The sequence below is a fragment of the Rattus rattus genome, chromosome 5, assembly GCF_011064425.1.
Source record: "Rattus rattus isolate New Zealand chromosome 5, Rrattus_CSIRO_v1, whole genome shotgun sequence".
NCBI classification, from domain to species: Eukaryota; Metazoa; Chordata; class Mammalia; order Rodentia; family Muridae; genus Rattus; species Rattus rattus.
This window is the reverse complement of record NC_046158.1, coordinates 152654588-152673634: the sequence shown is the minus strand read 5'-3', so window position 1 is coordinate 152673634 and position 19047 is coordinate 152654588. Positions and strand designations below refer to the sequence as shown.

Here is a 19047-nt window from a genome sequence, read left to right as displayed (position 1 = left end):
AAACTAAGATTGCCGATTTCTTTAGACTGAAGATCCCTGGGCTGGGTCCACAAGCCCTCCCAGGATCCTGCCTGTCAGCTGCAACCCCACATACGGCCGTGTGCCCAGCACATCAGCCGGTGTCCTCCTTGGCAACCTGATGCTCTCTGCGTCTGTCCCCTTCCCCAGGGCCCCCACTGCGCGTGGCACTTCCCACCGCGTGACGAATGTGTTTGCTCACGTGTCCCTGCCGCGCCTGCTCGGCAGTGTCCATCTGGATTCCCCCATCCCCCAGACCCGGCCCCTCGTAAGAATTTAGCGAATGCCAGGCGAACAGGTACAGAGCCAAAGGAAGGCTGGGGAAACTGAGGCCGGGCCAGAATGCAGGGGACCGCCCACCGCACGCCCACTTACCTCCGCCCAGGTTCTCGCCGGGAGATTCCTGCCGGAAACTCGAGATGGGCACTGTCCCGCTGGAAGCGAGACTTCCGCCGGAAGCCGGTGGGGGTGGGCGGAGTCAGAACAACTCCCTCAACTAAGGCGGCCACAGCAAGCTTTCTAACAGTGCCTCTGTAGTTTTCCCCTAAGCGAGCACCAGGAACGAATCACAGATACTAATAACTCTGTAGCGGGCTTTTTTCTTTTGGGACCTCAAGCAGCTAGGATAATGATTTGACAACCATTAAATTTTAGAGGTAAAAGATCCTGGCAAAGTAATAATGGACACTTTGTGAAATTACATGTGCCTATATGTTTGTGAGAATTATTCAATAAACTGAGTACGGGAAGTTCATCCCAGAGGAAATGGAACCGGAAAGGAAGTGGGTGAGAAGGATCTAGTCTTACTGGGAGCCCAGGAAGACAGGTGGCCTCTGAACAATTTAGCATACCTGGATTTGATTCATTTTAGGAACAGGGTATGTGAGCAAGATAATCTCTTAAGCCAAGCAAGCTAGGGCTGCAGACCCGAGCTGGCCCAGTTCTGGGCTTCTGCTCATGCGGGCTCTACTAGGACTGGCTGCAAACAGAGATTCTTGCACATGACTTGGCTGGGCTCCTGGCTCCTAGCAGAAGGCTCAAGGCCAGAGTGTAAGCTGTGCTTTGTGCACACTGCTGCTGCAGGCTGCTGCCAGCTGGCACCACGAAAGCTTTAGTTGATTCAATGCTTCCTAAGACCTACAATGATGCCCATCGCAGCCCAAGGTTCATTCAGTGCTCAAGGCCTGTGTTGCATGCACTTTCTATGCCTTCTGAAAGCGCCTGTCCTCACCCCTCTTCTGACAGTGGCAAGAGGAAGTATCTATTTTCATCACTGCTCTCATTCAAACCTCCCCGCTACCGAGGCTGCTGGTAGGAGCAACAGCTTAAAGCACCAGCTGGAAGGCTGGGTACTGAGCGCAGGCAACACACGGGGTGCAGAACATGTCTTCTTTGAAAGGCACAAGTACTCGATCTGTTCCCTGGCTGTGTCCCTGGCAGGGAAAAAAGGGAGGATGGGTTCTTGGGGGTGTACAGTATGCCTTTCCACGTTGTACCCAGCAGGGCTGAGCAGGAAACGCTCTGTCCTGTACCACAGTCTGTGAGCATCCTTAGCCAGCAGGTGAGTAGTCTGTTCGTGACAGAGCAGGATCGACGAGGGGAGACGGAGATGCTCTTGGAAAGTGGCTGGAGCTCTCCAGATGCTCCCAGGCACACTGAAGTGAAGACCGCCAGGTGGCTCCCTACCCTTGGGGCAGGGAACAAGTGTAGAGGAAGAGGTGTTGACAGGAACCAGTCTACATGAAAGAGTATTTATTGAAAACACTGTCACTGACAGGAAGCCCCCGCTGCTCTCTGGTTACACTCAGCTCATGACTGAGAGCACGACAGCTTTGCTCTCAACTTTATCCCTCTTAAACATTCTATCCTAGGATAGGAAGATCTTATATAAATATATATACATGTCTGTATAAGTATGGCCTATAGTAAAGAAAATATATAGTACACTCTTCATCGGGCAGTACCCGCCACGCCAGGCTGCCAGTGCTGAATACCACCATTTAACATGCGTCCAAGGAAGGAGGCTGTGCGCGTGCGCGTGCTTCAAGTGCTGCAGCACCAATGAAGGCCGATGGCACAGCTGTGGCCCCGGCCACTTCTTGAAATCATGGCTAATGGCAGAAACCACAGTGCCAGGAAGGAGAAAGGGAAGGCGACGCCCCTCGTCTGGGGCAAGAGGGGCACAAAGAGAAGGGCCTGTAACTAAGGGGGCATGGGAGCATTCTTCCTCAGCAAGGACAAGACAGAACTGAAGGGGTGAGCTAGAGGTCTCACCTCGCCTTTCCTTGCAGCATTCCTAGAGCCCGAGAGAGCAGGACTCAAGCTGGAGGCCTCTGCCTGGGCAGGATGAGACTGAGTGCTTGGGGGAAAGTTACTACCTGTCCCGATACCTGCATGGACAAGAGAGATGGGCATCTCTAGAGAGTAGAGGTGGTAAACCCAGAGGCAGCAGCATCTTGGCACAGGATAAGGCTGGAATGAGCCCTCAAAGACCTATGAAGCAAGAGCTCAAGGCTGTTCCTGCCTGAGCCACCTGAAGACAGTCACTCCAAGGCTCTCCCCATCCCCAGGCCTCTCGCCCCCATGGGCAGCCTTTCATGGACCAGCTCCAGCCCATGTGGGTTCTCCAGCCAACCAGAGAGGAGGCTTGAAAGGAAAGGGGATGGCTGTCGGTAGGTCCAGTACCAGATGCAGATGCAGACTCAGCGTGGGAGGCAAGAACATCTTGAGTTCACTCCTCCAACCCGACCCAGGCTCTGTGGTGCTGAGGAGGGCAGCATGCCCTGACTTCATGACTCCTAATGGTTGGGACAGAGAGAAGCTCCGGGTCCCACTGAGTTTGAGGAGTAGTTTGTACAAGTGGAGGGCAAGGCACGGGCTGCCAGTGTCTCTCCTGGGCCCCAGTCCCTTCCCGCTCAGCCATAGTGATAGACGAAGTCGTAGCTGCTGGGCTCCTTGGGGACTGGAGGTGGTGCCTCAGGGATCTGAATGTTCTCCAAGTCCAGAAGCCGCAGCTTCATCTCCATGCTCAGCAGCGTGTCCAAGTCGCTCTTGGTTAGCTCGCTGGACATATCCTTCCCCAGAAGGGCGCTGAGGCCATCGATCCAGATGCAGTACTGTGGGCAAGTTGCAAATGTCACACGCTGGCCCCCAGGGCTGCAGTGCGACTCACAGCAGTGCTGTTGGGGACCATTCAGAATACGCAAAACTCATGGAAGACAAGAGCAACGGCAGCTAGAAGATGCACATCGCTATCAACTGATAGTTTATGGGGGATTCATGTGGGAATTAAAAAAATAATCAGAAATGTGATCTAAGTGCAGCTAAGGAGAACAGGGAATGGGAACCAGGACTGGAACAGAAAATACACTCAATGAACACACTCAGTGAACACACACACACTCAATGAAAACACACACTCAAGGAACAATGAACACACACACTTAATGAAAACTCACACTCAATGAACACTCAATGAACATACACACTCAATGAACACACTCGGACTAACCACTCAATGAACACACTCGGTGAACACACACACAATGAACACATTCAGTGAACATCCACACACTCAATGAAAACTCACACTCAAGGAACAATGAACACACACACACTCAATGAACACACACACTCAATGAACACACACACTCAATGAACACACACTCAATGAAATGAGTGGGAGGCACACAGGGGGTCAGGGGTTGCAATTTGGTCAAAGAAAAAAAACTCCACTGATGTTAAAGAATGTTCTAAAGGGAAGTACAAAAGAAACTGACATAGCCTGCGTGGTGGAACAGGCTTATAACACCCAAGCTCTTGGGAGACAAAGGTAGGAGGGTTGGGGGTTCAAGGCCAGCCTAAGCTACAGTAAGGTTGCTGTGATTAGCTCCAAGTTACAGGAGACCCTGTTTCAGAAAAACAAAACTTAGGCCAGAGGCTCTGAGAATTCGAGGGCACAGCAGAAGCCGTGCTCGGCAGCCCTCTGCTGCTGCTATGCTTGTCGGTGCCTAGTTCACCATGCTCTGGCGTCCCAACAAAGCCATACTGGTCCAAGTACAGCTCCTCTTGAAGCCTGACCCAAGTGCTCAACAACAGGCCCCGCATGAACACTGAGTTAACTGAGTTGGCGCTAACATCCTCCTGGGCTACAGGTGATGGCTCCATAGCCCAGACTAGGTTGGCTCCATGTAACTGGGATTCAGTTCACTTGGGAAAAGTGACTGCGAGATTACAAAGAGGAAAATCTTCCCCATGCCAGGCTAATCTTCTAATAATTGCCAGCTGTTCCTAAGGTGCAAACTTTTAGTCCCAGCCCTCTGGAGACAGAGGAAGACAGACCTCTGGAGTTCGAGGCCAGCCTGGTCTACATATCACACACAGGCACGCACACACATACACACAGAGTCAAGTGGTAAAGTCCAGCCCAGTGGAAGAAGGCCCACAGACTTGGCGATCCTTTTTGGCCACCTGGCTCCTGGGGACACTGCCGTGCTGGCCACACGTCCTCTCCAACTGATGAGCCACAGTGAGGGCACTGGTACTCAAGGCAGTGTGGCACAATGCTTACCTCATACTTATTAGGAGCGATGAAATTCAGTGTCTCATCAGGATCATACAGGATGGAGAAGGCCAATTCCAACACCTCCTACAGAGAAAGAGTTGGAGTGACTCGGAGCAGTGACTGGTTATGGTGTCACCAAGGTTCCTAGGCATGCACCCATGTATGGCTGGACCCGAGGCCAGTTTTAACTGACCTTAGCTCACCCACTCCCTGCCACAGTCACCCTAGGAGGTGGTGGTAGTTTTATAAATTAGGAACTTTGATGGTGATGCCGGCCTGGATCCCAGCAATTGAGAGACTGAGGATTTGAGGTGGGTCTGGGCTACATAGAGAGGGAGACCCACCTTCCCCCAGAAAGCAAGAAACAAAAGCTATTGCAGCAAAGTATTTTCAACACTCAGAATGTTGAATGCCAGGACCATATACCGTTCTACGTTTTTATCTTAGATCCCGACATGACTGGATTCCTCTTTCTATGGTATTGCTCTCCATACAAAAAAGTCCTGAATGGTAAAAACCAACCAAATAACAACAACAACTCCAGCAAAAGCAACCCACTAATGAGCTGAGACAGTCTGAGCATCAAAACAATAGCTTCAGTGCAGAGTCACATGTGGCTGGCTTACACGCATGCACCCAGAGTCACACATCAGCTTAAAATCATGCTCTCACAGAGTCACACATGACTGGCTTAAACTCATGCGCTCACGGAACACTAAAAAACACAACAGAGACATAAAAAATTAGTCATGATCGTGTGATACTAGGAACCAGCTCACTGCTTTAGAAGGAGGTGCGTGCAAGGGGAGTCAAGCCTTTGGCCTCTCTTGTTCCATCAACTGTACCACAGGAAGCCAACAGTAGATAGAGGCAGGCTTCCTCACTGAGAAGTGGCTCGGCTCATTAGTAAACCGAATACCCTAGTGTACCAGGCTTAGCCCTGAGCAGCCATTGTCTGCTGACACAGAGAGCACCACCCAGCCATTATGGGCCTCTGGATAGGCCCCAGTACCATGTGGATATGGCCAAGCCAGGGCAAAGTCAGACCTGAACCAAATCAAACCTCTAGGTCCCCGTGCCAATTTGCAGATCTGGGACAGAAGAAAACACGGAGAGCCAGTCAGCAAAACTCAGTCTGGGAAATGACCACATAAGCAACATGGTCTATTAAACTAATAAAGTGAAGACAGGAAAAAGATGGAGGGGAAGTGCACGAAGGAAGGACTTGGAGATGCACACACTGTAGCAAGCAAACCACTGGAGCTGATTCAAGCAGGCACGACCTGTGCACGCGTGTGCACACAGCATTTATAAGACAGCGGGTGGACATCTCCAAGGGAATGCAGTATTTCATGTTAAATGTGGTCTTCCATCTTCTGCTAGGTGTGTTCCTGTGACTCCATGGCTGTAGCCTCCAGAGATGTCAGGAGATACTCACGAAAGAGATGGTGTGCTACCTGGGGTCCCCCAAAGTGGCAAGGAGGAGCGGGTGGCAGAATTTGCCAGGGTTGCCGAGGCTGGTGAGCTGTGCACTGGGATCTACTTAGTCTTATAGCGCTCGACACTCTTAATATTGGCTGTATAATTTACAGTGGGCAGAGGGCCTGTGTGCGCCCAGAACCATGTCTGCAGCTGTCATGGGCAGGGGCTGGGGCCCAGCACAGCCACCTCTCACCTTGTTCTGTTTCAGGGCACTCTTCTCTTTCATGTGAGGACAGTCTTTCCCAGTGACAATGGCCTTAATATCTGCAACAGGGACTGAGAAACAAGGGAATTAGCATCCGGAAGCTGAGGCTGCAAGCTGGTCAGCACTCCTCAGTGCTGAAGGGCTGCCCAGGGCAGAGCACCGGGAGGGGGCAGCTCTCAGGCCCGAGGGCCCTCCCAGCCCAGGGAGGTGTGCATGTGTCAGCCTGCCCTGCTCCTCTGTAAACCCTGGCTCCGTCAAAGCTCACGGGCCACTTGGGTTCATCTCTTCAGGGAGCGGAGCCTTGGGCACTCGTGCACTTCTCCTTCCCATAGTGAAGGGGACAAAGTGGCCAAAGCAAGCAGCATCACACCTAACAACCAAGCTGCCACCTGCTCGACGGTGCCCCGTCGGAACGTATGCATTTCTCAGTCCTCTGTGGATGGAAGGCAGCGTTAATCCCACTGTACTAGACATGAAAGCAGGTGAGGTTTACTTCACAACATCCAGCCTTAGCAGCTAACCGGGGGCTAAGCCAGGGTTTTCATTGACTCTGTAGCTTCAGGGCCTCTACCCACTGCCTTCCAATGGAGGCTTATCCTGCCTTCCATGACCTACACACAGCCACAGCTAGGATCTAGTAAGTCTCCCACCCCCGAGGTGGGCCGCAGAGAGGATCGTTAGCAGACAGGAGACAAAGGATGCACGCTTGACACTGGGCTCGAACGCCAGGACCAGCACCAGGGACACCTGTTGAGGGCAGGCGTCACGACACACCAACGGAGACATGCACCTACTTTTCTCCTGCAGGGATTCGAATGTCACCTCCCCTTGAGGGTTGTCATCCAAGTCACCATAATGCAAAACCTTGTGGTTCAGCGCCAAGCGGCAGTGCCAGAACCTCTCTGGAAAACAAAGATGGAGAGCAGGTGAAGCAGGCAGTGCTGGGCAAAGGGTGTCATACGGAGCCGGGTACCTCGGCAAGCATCCCAGGCAGACTCCTGATGCTCCATCTGCCCCTCACCTTGCCGGCGACGGTTCCCGATTTTCCGGAAGCTGCTGCCCTCACATAGCCGATTCAGGCGCTGTTGCTTGATCAGTTCCAGGATCTCAGGCTGGATCTTCTCTCGGAGCTCCCTGTGGGTGCACATTCACCCAAGTCAGCGTAAGACTGGGAGAGCAGTGCTCTCCGAGGAGAGCTGGCGGGAGGGAGGCTACCCCCTCACTCAGCTGACACTCACACGATCGGTGGGGACTGGAAGTCGTCCTGACTCATCCTCTCAGACTGGCGCAGCCGCAGGATTTCTGAGTAGCTCAGGCTACGAAGCTTACTCTTGAACTGATCCAAAGAGTTGGGTTTAGAGGGCAGAGCCCGGGTGATCTGCTCTCGGACAACTTGCATAACCTGGGAAAGGAAGGTAGTCACAGGCCACTCTGAACATGGACAGGCCAGGAAGAGACTAAGCCTCTCCCTCACCCAGTGCATCGAGCAGAGTGGGCGACGGAGTCCTGACTTCCTGGTGGACACCACAGGTGGGGACCCAGGTCACATGACAGACGGTGACAGGGGTTTCCTTTCTCACACACATCAAGGACTGGGCTCTGATCTCAACTCTTAAATGCTTAATCCTTCACCGTCTCTTTCAGCAAGACTCGGGCCTCCAGTCCCCTCGTCTCTACAGAGAGGAAGGCATCTTCCTGTACACCGTGCCGTGGAGAACAGGAGATACAACATGGGAGGCAGGCACAGTGCCCAGAGGACAGCATGCTGCAATGTGGCAGTTTCCCTAAGACAACTGTGAGAGAAGAAAGCAGGACACCTGCCTTCCCAGTGCACACGTGCCATGATCCTACTGAGGAAAGAAAATTCTCAGAAAGGACTAATGAGCATGCACACAGACACACACACACACACACACACACACACACACACACACACACACACCACATACACACACACACACTCACACACACTCACACACACACACACCACATACACTCACACACACCACACACACACACACCACACACACACACACACACACACACACACACACACACACACACACACACCTCACACACACCACACACACACACACACACCACATACTCACACACACACACTACATACACACACGCACTTACACACACACACACTACACACACACACCATCCACACACACACCACACACACACCCCCACACACACAAATATGCACATACCACACACACACACACCCCACACACACCTACACACACACACACACACCACATACTCACACACACACACACCACATACACACACCACACACACACACTCACACCACACACTCATTCACTCACTCACACAGGCTAAGAGAGAAAGAGGCAGACACAGGGAGAGTCTTATAGACAACTCCTCTATATACTTTTCAAGGTTTGTTGTTTTGTTTTCTTGAGACAGGGTCTTGCTAAGCAAGCCAGGCTGACCTAGAATTCACGCCCACCAGCCTCAAGAGCATGCGCCACTATGTCAGCTCCCTTCCGCAGTTTCCGCAATAGGATGGTCAGCCTGTGAGGGTCTAGCACAGTGCGCCGCCCTCCCTGCCTTGCTGATGCTGGCTGTTCACAAAACTATCTACCACAGCACAGCCATGACATTCCAGCCCTTCTGCTCGACTATTTCCCTGACCCTGTGGAGGACAGCGGCAGGTGCTTTCCCAGGTGAGCTCAGGCCTTGGGCATTGTGGGGAAGATGCCCGTTCAAGGTTACCAAAGGGAGTCACAACAGCTGAGACTCGGGCTCGCAGTACTTCGACCTTGTGATAGGCTCAGCCGACCAGGCTGGTTTTCCAGCTCAGGGACTCCCAGGCGCTGGCCAGCTGTCAGAGGCTGCCTCGGGGTCTCCTCCCAGCAGCCGGAGGGGCTCGGAGGCACTGACCTTGTTGAAGTCCTCAGCCGTCGCCCTCATCTCCTTCCAGGTCTTGTTCAGCAGCTGGATGCAGATCCCAAAGAGTTCCTCAAACGCTCGGTCGTGGGTGAAGAACATCGGGTGGTAGTCATTGCGTCCTTCGTTTGCTGTGGAGGAGAAACTGTAAGCACGAAGGCTCTGTCTGCCCTCAGCACCCTGGGCACCCATCTGGCAGCTCTGACTCTCTGCACTCAGGTCTGAGGACAGAGAGAACAGAGCACGGCTCTAGCCATCAAGGAGCAGAAGGGCTTTCCTCGAACCCTTAGCCCTCCAGCCTGTTACAAACTCAGTCAGCCCTTACACACAGCCCCAGGGAGTTCTGAAGACACCTCCGAACACTAGCCCACAAAACAGCAGCTATGATCACGGGGACAGTAGGTGGACTGAGGGCTCATGGGGAGAATGAGAACAAGCGTCCCCCGCCCGAGGCCCTCCATCGGTCCCTCCTGACATCTGGCTGTGCAGACTTACGGAGCTCCCCGACCTGCAGGATCTCGCAGAGCATCTTGGTGAGCTCAATAGCACTGCGTCCGAATGGACACTCGTGTTTGTCCTCCCGGCTACTGTTCTCCAGCACGATCTACAAGCAGACAGGAAGTGGGGGTTGAGGGGAGGCACACACAGTGGGCACCAGGAGCGAGGGGCTGCCCCGGCCTTTACCCGGATGTAGGTGTCCTGGTGGACTTTGGCCAGGTACAGCATGTTGTCCAGAGCCAGCATTCCAGGAGGAGTCTGGGTGAAGTCCAAGGCTGGGTTGATATGGTTCTGGAGGACCCAGGAGACCAGGTGTGAACTTGAGCCCTCGTGTGTGGAATGACCCGGGGGCATCTTTTGTGCTTCCTTCCCTCAGCTCCACCCTAGCTTGTCTGGCTCCTGGAACACTGGACTAAGGCTGCTTCCTCAGGCAGCCCAGTACCACAGAGGTACACGGTTAACCCCCCTCCCTCCCAGCGGAGCCCTGTTTAAGCCGACAACGGTCAACTGCAGCTGTGTGAAGAGCAAGCTGCATCGGTGCACTGATCCACACAGCTGCGGGTGCCACCCTCCCCTCTCCACCGCACGACACAGGCGGGGAAATGGAAGGTGGACGCCACACCTCGGCACCAGAGGTGGGGAGGCACACCATTAAGGTGAGAAGAGAGCACCGGGGCTTTACCCACTGCAGGCACATGGTCCCTTTCCGTCTGCCGAGGCTGGCTTCCTGGGCTTGTAGTTGATGGATCTGGTGGGCATGCCCAGGTTTACACCCACTGAGTGGCCATAGCCAAGACAAGCCAAACACAAGGCCCTCACCTCTTTCTGTCTGCTACTCCAGGGCTATCACTATGAAGGGGGAGCTGCCAGGGCGGGGAGGGCACTTTGGTACTTACAGTGAACCCCAGCATTTTATAGTCCTTGGTATACATGGCCTTGCGCTTCTCGGTCCCACTCCCAGGGGCATTGCTGGGGTCAGACTCTGCGTCGAATGCAATCCTCCTCAGCTCAAATATGATGTCTCTTTGAGCCTGGGAGGGATAATGCAGTAGGCAGGTCAATCCGCTGCCAAGAGCAGCAGGGCACGCGCGCCCAAGCCAGACTCTTGGGAGGGACCAGCAGGAGGATGCAAGGACAGAAGATGCACCTCCTGAGGAGATGCAGCCCACACTGGTTTTGACAGGGCCAAGAGAGCACTTCACACAGCACTCGCAGCACGCTGTGGGTGGAATGGCCACGGCCATGGAGAGACAGCACAGCTTACACCAGGAAGGGCCCCTAGCACCTACCTGGTCATTGGGATCCATCTTGGTCATCATTCTTTCTTCCAAAAGGTTAAAGGTCAAGACTTGAAGGACATAGAGCTGATGGGCCATCTCTGTTTTGATTGGTCGATTCCCTCTGATCACATGCTAGAGAAAGAAAGGCAGGAGCAGGCTCAGTGCACTGGCTTTCCTAAAGAGCCGTGTGTATGGTGGGGTGGGGGAAGCGGGGGAAAGGGGGGGCAGGATGCAAGTGTAAGCACCAGACAGGGATCTCATGGTGCCTGCACGCTCCTGAAGGGGCTGGAGTGGAAGGGGGCTGGGCTCAGCCAGAGTAGGTTCATGCAGGCCTTCCTCTCCACTCTTGGGCAGGGGAAGTGGGAAAGATAATGAAGGCTCAACTTCAGACACTGGGGGGGGGGGGGCAGGGGCTGGAACACGGTCAAGGGGAGAACAGGCCAGCAAAGCTAGACCTGCCCAGGCTTGCACCTCACAGGACTAAAGCCAAGGCACATGGGAAAGGACCACTGGTAGGCAGGCTCTAGGCTAGGTCACTTTAATGACATGGAGTCACCTATAAGCCACTGCTTCCCTATCCACCCTCACACCACCCTCCCTATCCCTTCCTTTCCTGTCACCCCATGTCAGCCCCTGCCCGTACTTCAGCCATCCCCTCTGTCCTCCCAATGTCAGCTCAGCAGTTCCTTTTGACCTAGTGACCCAGCCTCCCTAATCTTCTCACCTCCTGACACTCTATTTCTCCCTGGCCACCTTGGCTAATCACTTTGGTTATCTTACGTGGATTTCCAACCTGTCCTTAACCCCCAACACCTCGCTTTTCCTCCTGACTCCCTGGACTTCTCAACCAACCCATCGTGAATCCCGTCACTCTGGGTTCTTGTCCAGCTTCTGCCAGGTCCCTACCCATGTCTTTCAGGTCTTACTCAGCCGTGACTCTAGAACCCCGCTGTACAATGTAGCAGCCACGAGTCACTTGTGAGCATTTGTGACTGTGGCCTGAGTCACAGCAGCCACCCTCTCAGGGTCTGACGGGTCTCCATGGCAGGGCCAGCAGTGCAGTATGGGGTGCTGCAGCAGCTTGGGCCTTCTCTACAAAGCTCCCTAAGTCGACCCGCCCACCCCTGCTCTGACTCCAGCCCAGCCTTTTGGAACCTATGCAGTACAAAGTGATGCTCCTAGGCTCACATGGCTGTGAATGCTAGGCAGGTCCACTACAGTATGTGGTGTCTACCATGACCAGTCACCGAAGCCTTAGAGTGAAAAGACACACGTGTCCCTGGTGCTTTATGAACCTATGTGCTGCACACTGAAATGTTTGTGTATCACGTGTTACACTTACTTACCAGTGGCAAGCTTCATCTCCCCTATTCTTCGACACTGCCGACAGACATCTCCAAGCCCACGCCAGGCTTGGCTGTCCCCCTGCCCTAGATCTCCTCCTCAGCTTGGGCCCCAGGTTTTCAGGCCATCTCTGCTGCTCACAACAGTTGCCAAAGCCACACATAGGGATGACTCCCACTGCAATGAGTCAGTCATCAGGTCCCTCTCTGACAGAACTTCCATAAGCAGAAGACGTGCAAAACCTGACCTGCCCAGCTGCCCTCAGAACAGAACTGGGATGGCGCCCGCCCTCTGCCCTCTGGTTCCTGCTGATGTACGCGTGCCCTTTCCACCATGTCTCTTGCTAGTTCAAACTCAGGGATCCTCTCAACCACCATGCTCATGCCCTTCTCTTCTGCTCTCACAGCCCTGCTCTGCCACCTGCTGCTGGTCTCCATTAGCTCTCCTCTTCCACCTTGCCCCAAGCTCCTTCGCCATTACCCCCACCCCCACCGTTCCCTGAATGTCTGCCTCTAGTCCGTCCTTCCTCCTCACATCTCTCCACCATCCATAAGATGGCTATGAAGAGAGGGGAGCGGCAGGGTGCGCTTGGGTTTGCTCACGGTTCTCAGGTGAGAGGGGGCGAAGTGCTCTACCAGCAATGGCTGCAGCTCTCTGGCTTCATCAGACAGCGTGAGTAGGGACTGCCTGGCAAGTCTGCTAAGGCCAGAGGCTCAGCTGCCTACTCTGTGGGATCCATGAAGGGAAGTCTGGAACATAGAAGATTGTCCCCAGAAATGCCTCCCCGGGCCCATGTGCAGAGGGGGTGTTGTTCTGGAGTGGCCACAGCAATGGGCACTCCCCGTTCTACGACTGTTGGGAGGGAGCAGGGGCTGCAGTGACTTAGGGGTCAAGTCACACAAGGTAAAGCCATCAGACTCTGCAAGGTTGCTCAGAGCTTTCTTCTAGAGCTGTTACCACACACACACACACACACACACACACACACACACACACACACACACACACACACACACCCTTCTGCCCACACAAGCCATGCACCCTGTCAGGCATGGCCTACGTATTAGCTCCTTCAGTCTTCACACCCAGCTAAGCAAATCAAAGCCCAGGGAGGCAGGGTCAACGGCTCAGGATCAAAGCAGACTGGAAAATGGCCAAAGCCCACCGTCAGCACTAAATCTTTCACGCTTGACTCTGATGTTTTGTCTATTGCCTTCACTGCTGTCTCTGGGTTTCCCTTTGCTTTTTCAACTAATAAACTCTTTTCCTTTTAGTCCTGGTCTTGGCTCTTGTCCCCACCCCCACTCACTGACTTCCCATAACCCACACCACCGCTATGGTAACAACAGCGAAGACCTCTTTCCAGACTCCTCTCCAGCCCCTCAGCAAGCACCCGGCTCCTGAAGCACAGTCCACAGGATCTAGGATCCCACTATACCTGCATCACCACCCTGAATCTCGCTGTGCTGAGAGGGAGACCAAGGCCTACCCTGGGAGTCTTGCCTGGGTGCCTAACATTTGCAGCTCCTTGAAAGGCTTCCTGACCCATGCAAAGCAGATCTCACTGGTCCTGCCCTCCCTCTCCTGGCCTTGGCTGTGCTGAATCACACCTTTCCCAGCAGAGCACAAGGCTCCAGGAGCAAGGGCACTGCCCTGCGCACGCTCCAGGTCTCAGGCCACTGAGTCAGAGCTGTTGCTGGCTCCCTTTGTGCTCGTTCAACGGTTGTGAATTGTCCTCCCTGAAGGGGCTGCAATCTCTTGAGGACCATGGGGATGGCTTCCCAGAGGCAGCTTGGCTCAGGAGTCCAGAAAAAGCTCAGGTTTCAGAAGTGCCCAGCACCTGTTAGTAAGGTCCCCCCCTGGTCAATGGCAATAGTCACAGCCCCCCTTGGGATGGTGACAACCAGCAGCAGCAGGAACAAGCACTAAGAAAAGGCATCACTGGGAACTCACGTTCAGGATTATGGACCGAAGGTGCTTCTGTGCAAAGGCGTTGGCCATGTCCTAGGGAGGAAACCAACACACGTGAGGCAAGGCATCTGTGACTGCTGTCAGGAGCGGGGTCCTCACAGCCTGAATGTTTCCTTTCAAACAAAAAGTGAAGAAATCCACTGACCATCCAATGTGTTTTACTCTCAAACTTTCCCTACTTTTTCATGAATGCGAATGAACTCAGTTCCCCTCCCTTTAGGCACAATACGCGTCATGTCTTCACGTGACTTGGATTGCTTGAGGACAAGACACATGTGTTACAAGGATGCTGGTGACAGACACTGCACGCAGAGCACACAGCAGGACACGCACCACTCCAGGCAGACGGCCACAGCTGAAGAACCCGGGGCAGCAGGCTGGGCTGTGAGATGGGGGTGTGGTCCAGCCCTGTGTGGGTGCCTGGTCACTCAGACCTGGTCACGTGTGTGGGCTTTTGGGTTAATATTTCACAGCAGGTTCACCTGTCCATCACACTTGGCTTGAACTTCGACAGGTGCATTATTAAGGATCCAGGAAATAACGTTTTCTAGTAGATGAGTGCTCCACAGAGATTTAAGGGAACATCTTTTAAAAAGGCACACGAAGGACTGCAGTGATTATCATTCAAGCCTTTTCCAAGCCTGCTGTGGGTCACTCTGCCGTGACACTGCCCCTCCGAGGGGCTGTTCAATTTCACCCAAACAAAATGTTGCCATATCAGGAAGCTTCTAATTTTCTGGCTTTTCTCAGTTCCAATGTCAGCAACCTGTCTTAGTGATGCTAGTTAGTTACAGTGGTCCCCTCTCAGCCACTGCCTTCCGTCACCTTTATTGAGGGCAGTGAATTAGCGGGCCTGGGGGCGGCGGCTGCTGTCCAGTGACTTCTCTCCTACATTTCTAAACCTCTATCCATGTTACACTGTCTACCAGGAACATGCAGGTTTACTGAAGCCCTGAGCATATCTTGGCTAGGAGAGGGTGGTGCCTGCAAACTTCTTTGGTAGCCACAAGATACCAGAGCAGCTGACACTGAACCCTGAACGGACAATTCTCAGGTAGAGGCTAAGACATGAAAGCCTTTGATGAGCTTCTTCTTGGTGCTGGGGTGGGGAGCTACACACTCCTTCGCGTCCTTAGAAGGTGGCCTCTCCAATGTCCCCTCTTACTAAGAATAAACACCCAAATTCTTTGTGATCCTAGAGATTCATGTGAGTGAGTGTGACCCTGTGGGTGTAAGACTCGCTGGAACCAGAGTTAGAGACAGCTGTGTCCCTCCATGTGGGTACTGGGAGCCTAGGTCCTCAGCAAGAGCCAGGCCATCTCATCGGGCCCTAAACTCTCTCTTTTTTTTTTGTAAACTGTATAACCCTACGCAATTATCTCTTTAGGGACAGCCCAGAAAGGGCCTGGAAACCCTCACTCCAGCCCTGGCAGCCAGGAGGCTCCTCGTTACTGGGATCGTATTGGAGAAAGTCAGGCTGCCTGGCATCTGACTCCAAGCTCATCCCAGACTCCCTCCCTCAAAGGCATCATGAAGGAGAGCCTAGCCACTGTCCCAGATCTGGCATCTACAGTCCTTCCATGACTCTCACCTACAGTGGCTTCCTGGCATCCCAACATGACAGACATATGCTATCTTTCCAGGGCCCTGGTTCCCTGGCAGCCAGTCCAGCCCATACGCTTCCTGCCCAGCTCTGACCTCCCACCAGGGTGAGCCAGTCCCTGCCCAACAGCAGTGCTACTTACAGTGGCGGGCAGGTCTAGAGGGTTAAGGTGCTTGTCCTGACAGCAGAGAGCAAAAAGCACAGAGAGAAGCAGACAGGATGAGCTTTCAGCGTACGGTGAAATGGACAGGAAGGAGACGCTCACAGAGCACACCATCCAGACAGGTAAGACAGACAAACCATGGATTTGGTGTGTGACCCCACATGGACTTCCTTAGTGAGCCTGTAATATTGACAATCAGAAAGCCTTACTTGCATATACTATGTGTGATCTACCAGAGATCTAGTGTGGCAGGGTTGGAAGGAGGCTTAGAGGTTGTTGAACTTTGTCCTTGAACGTCACAGAAAGATGAACTCAGGCTGATATACTTGCCCGGCCAGAGGAAGGACAAGCACTCCATTCAGGTCCCACACTGTTAAGGTAGGGGTCTGACGTGACCTAATGACCTCACGAGTGAGTGGGCAGGGCAGATGCTGTTCCTCCCAACATTAGGGGTGAGGAACTAAAGCTGGGACAGAAAGAACTGTCAGGATTGCATGTGCCACACAACTGGTACCAGAGGAAGGCAGCTGAGGATGCGGGCCAGAGACTGCACGGGGGAAGCCTGGTGCTAAGTCCCATTGCCTTCAGACCACAACAGTGGCAGGGGGGCTCCCCTCCCTAACTCAGGAATTAGCATACTGTCAGCACATGGGCATGTTGTCTGTGTAAACAGTTTGACTGGGGACAGCTGTGCCACTGTTTACCTCTTGTCGAAAGCTGCTTTTGCCTACAACAGCTGAGGCTGAAGAGTTGCCACAAGAAGTGAAAAACATTTACTTCCTGGCCCTTCAGAGGAAAAGCTTGCAGAACTCTGCTCTGATCCAGGAAGCATTGGACCTCCCACTTCCCAGTTCTTTCCTAGGGCTTCCTTAGGAAAAACAAGCTGCTGGGTACTGGCCAGGGAGGTTATGAGGGAGCTCCAGGAGCCCGGCTACAGATGTCTGCTCTCTGCCCATAGTGCCTACTCTGCACTGCAGCCGTCCTCTTAGCCGACCCAGAGGTAAGGTTGAAAGGCAGCCACAGACCTGTCTCTTGTCTTCCGGGGCCTTCAGGAACAGCGCGTTAATCAGAGCAATGGCGTAGGTCTGGATCTCCTGGTTGGAGCTGTGTCAACAGAGGTGGAGGCAGGGGGATTAGAGGACCAAAGAGCAAGACGCTGACTCAGCTCGCACACAGGTTAAATCACACTGTGACCAAACGACAACGGGCATTGAGTCAGAAAAGTGTCCCGAGCAGGCACACACCTGACCCGTTATTCCACGGAAGGGATTTATCCAAGACAGTAATCAGAAAGCTATGTGTGATTTATTGACAGGCTGTTACCCTGGAGTCCTATTAAAGAGACAAGGACGGTAAGTAATCCAAATGCTCTCGCTAGGAGCTGTTTAATATGGGAGACTCGTAAGGGCCCCCTAAAAACCATGCTTTGGAGTGAGGATTATTAACCTGGGACTCAGGGGTGGGTTTGGAGTATCTGTGAAGCCCAGGTAAGGTGCAGAAAGCATCTAGCTGACTATGTGGACGCTCTGAAGGAGAGGAGAGCTCAGGTGGCACTGGGTTCCCACAGGCATCTGGGAAGGGTTGGGAACATTTCTGTAGGAGAGCACGGTATGGGAAAATGCTCACGACTTATTTACTATTCAGCCAGGAAAAAAGGAATAAGCAAGGTGCACAAAAGAGTGAACAGCAAGATCTAAATGTTGGCAAAAACAGGCAAAGGACAAAGCTAAGGGACAGTCAAGTTCATGTCCAACGGCAGCTCTGTCTGGACTGCAACAATGAGCAAATAATGTTCTATTCACCGTCTTCCGTATTTTCAATGTTTTCACTACAAATTTATTTTACTTTAAGTAAATAAAACAACCATAAACATTTCCTCAGAACTTGATAGAGCTGGCGCTTTGGGCTTCCATCGGCCATATTGGGAGTGCCTCCTGCAGCTTCCTCCAGAGGACTGACAGCTTCCTGGTCAGGCAGATTCCTCACTGAACAGATGTACACTGGTGGCAGTGTGGACTAAATATTCATGAGAGAAGCCTAAGAAATGTCACATTCTTCTACTGTTCTCAGGGAGGCAGCTGAGGTCACCTCCAATTCACAGATGAGGACAGAGGAGTCACCAGGACCCAAAAACTGCCTATCCAGAGTCTGTAATCTCCCTCCCACCCTGGCACTTCAAAAATGAAAGCTGGGAAGAATTCTTTAAAAGAGACAAGGTGAAGCCAGGTGTGGTGCATACCTGCCACTCCAAACTCTGTGGGGTGGACAGAGTCCGTGGCCAGCCTGGACAGCAGGAGACCCAGCCCTCCTCTCAGATCAGTGACAGGGTGAGACCAGTGCAAAAAGAAGTCGCATAATGTTTTTTAAAAATCAGATTAATGGGGAAATAGGTTGGAAGTACTAGTGGGGTGTGTTATCCAGTTTTATGTCAACTTGACAGACGCTAAGCATCGGACAGGAAGGAGCCCCAACTGAGAAATGCCTCCATAAGATTGGGCTGGACGAAAGCCTGGAGGCCATTTTCTTAATGAAAGATTGATGGGGGAGGGTCCCGCCCACTGTAGGTGGTGCCGTCTCTGGGCTGTGGTCCTGGGGTCTATAGGAAAACAGGCTGAGCAAGCCAGTAAGCAGCCCCCTCCTTGGCCTCTGCTTGTGTCTGCCTCCAGGTCCCTATTTGATTGCTTGCCCTGACTTCCTTTAATGATGAGCGGTGATGTGTACGCATAGCCAGACAAACCCGCTTGGTCATGGTGTTTTCTCACAGCAATAGAAACAGTAGCTAGGACAGCAGCTGGCCCCAGGAGGGCGGTATTGCTGTGACAGACTTGACCGTGTGTTTTTGGGAGGATTGTGGGAAGACTTTGAAACTTTGGGCTAGAAAAGCCATTGAGTGTTCCAAGCTTGGGTACCTGTTCTGTGGGAGCTTGGAGGATAAGAATGTTGAGAGGACGGAACCTTGGCTTGTGAAATTTCAGAGGGAAGCAAAGACTCTGCCAG

The 19047-nt window shown here is 53.1% G+C and overlaps 1 protein-coding gene across 2 annotated transcripts in view; it reads right to left on the bottom strand.

Annotated features, from left to right (window-relative positions):
* Positions 1-1755: 1755 nt before the first annotated feature.
* The window catches only part of Elmo2 (engulfment and cell motility 2), a 36195-nt gene continuing 18903 nt past the window's right edge, over positions 1756-19047 (bottom strand). The window contains exons 9-22 of one of the 2 annotated variants that reach the window (XM_032904810.1): positions 17076-17154; positions 16030-16065; positions 14267-14317; positions 10979-11101; positions 10586-10720; positions 9876-9980; positions 9687-9795; positions 9186-9322; positions 7508-7671; positions 7291-7403; positions 7064-7171; positions 6258-6340; positions 4589-4666; positions 1756-3134 (exon numbers count right to left, since the gene is read on the bottom strand). In XM_032904810.1, the coding sequence (XP_032760701.1) occupies positions 2934-3134; positions 4589-4666; positions 6258-6340; positions 7064-7171; positions 7291-7403; positions 7508-7671; positions 9186-9322; positions 9687-9795; positions 9876-9980; positions 10586-10720; positions 10979-11101; positions 14267-14317; positions 16030-16065; positions 17076-17154 (1522 nt within the window). In that variant the 3' untranslated portion in view covers positions 1756-2933. The remainder of the gene's footprint in view (positions 3135-4588; positions 4667-6257; positions 6341-7063; positions 7172-7290; positions 7404-7507; positions 7672-9185; positions 9323-9686; positions 9796-9875; positions 9981-10585; positions 10721-10978; positions 11102-14266; positions 14318-16029; positions 16066-17075; positions 17155-19047) is intronic. The other variant, XM_032904809.1, reaches the window with a different exon arrangement.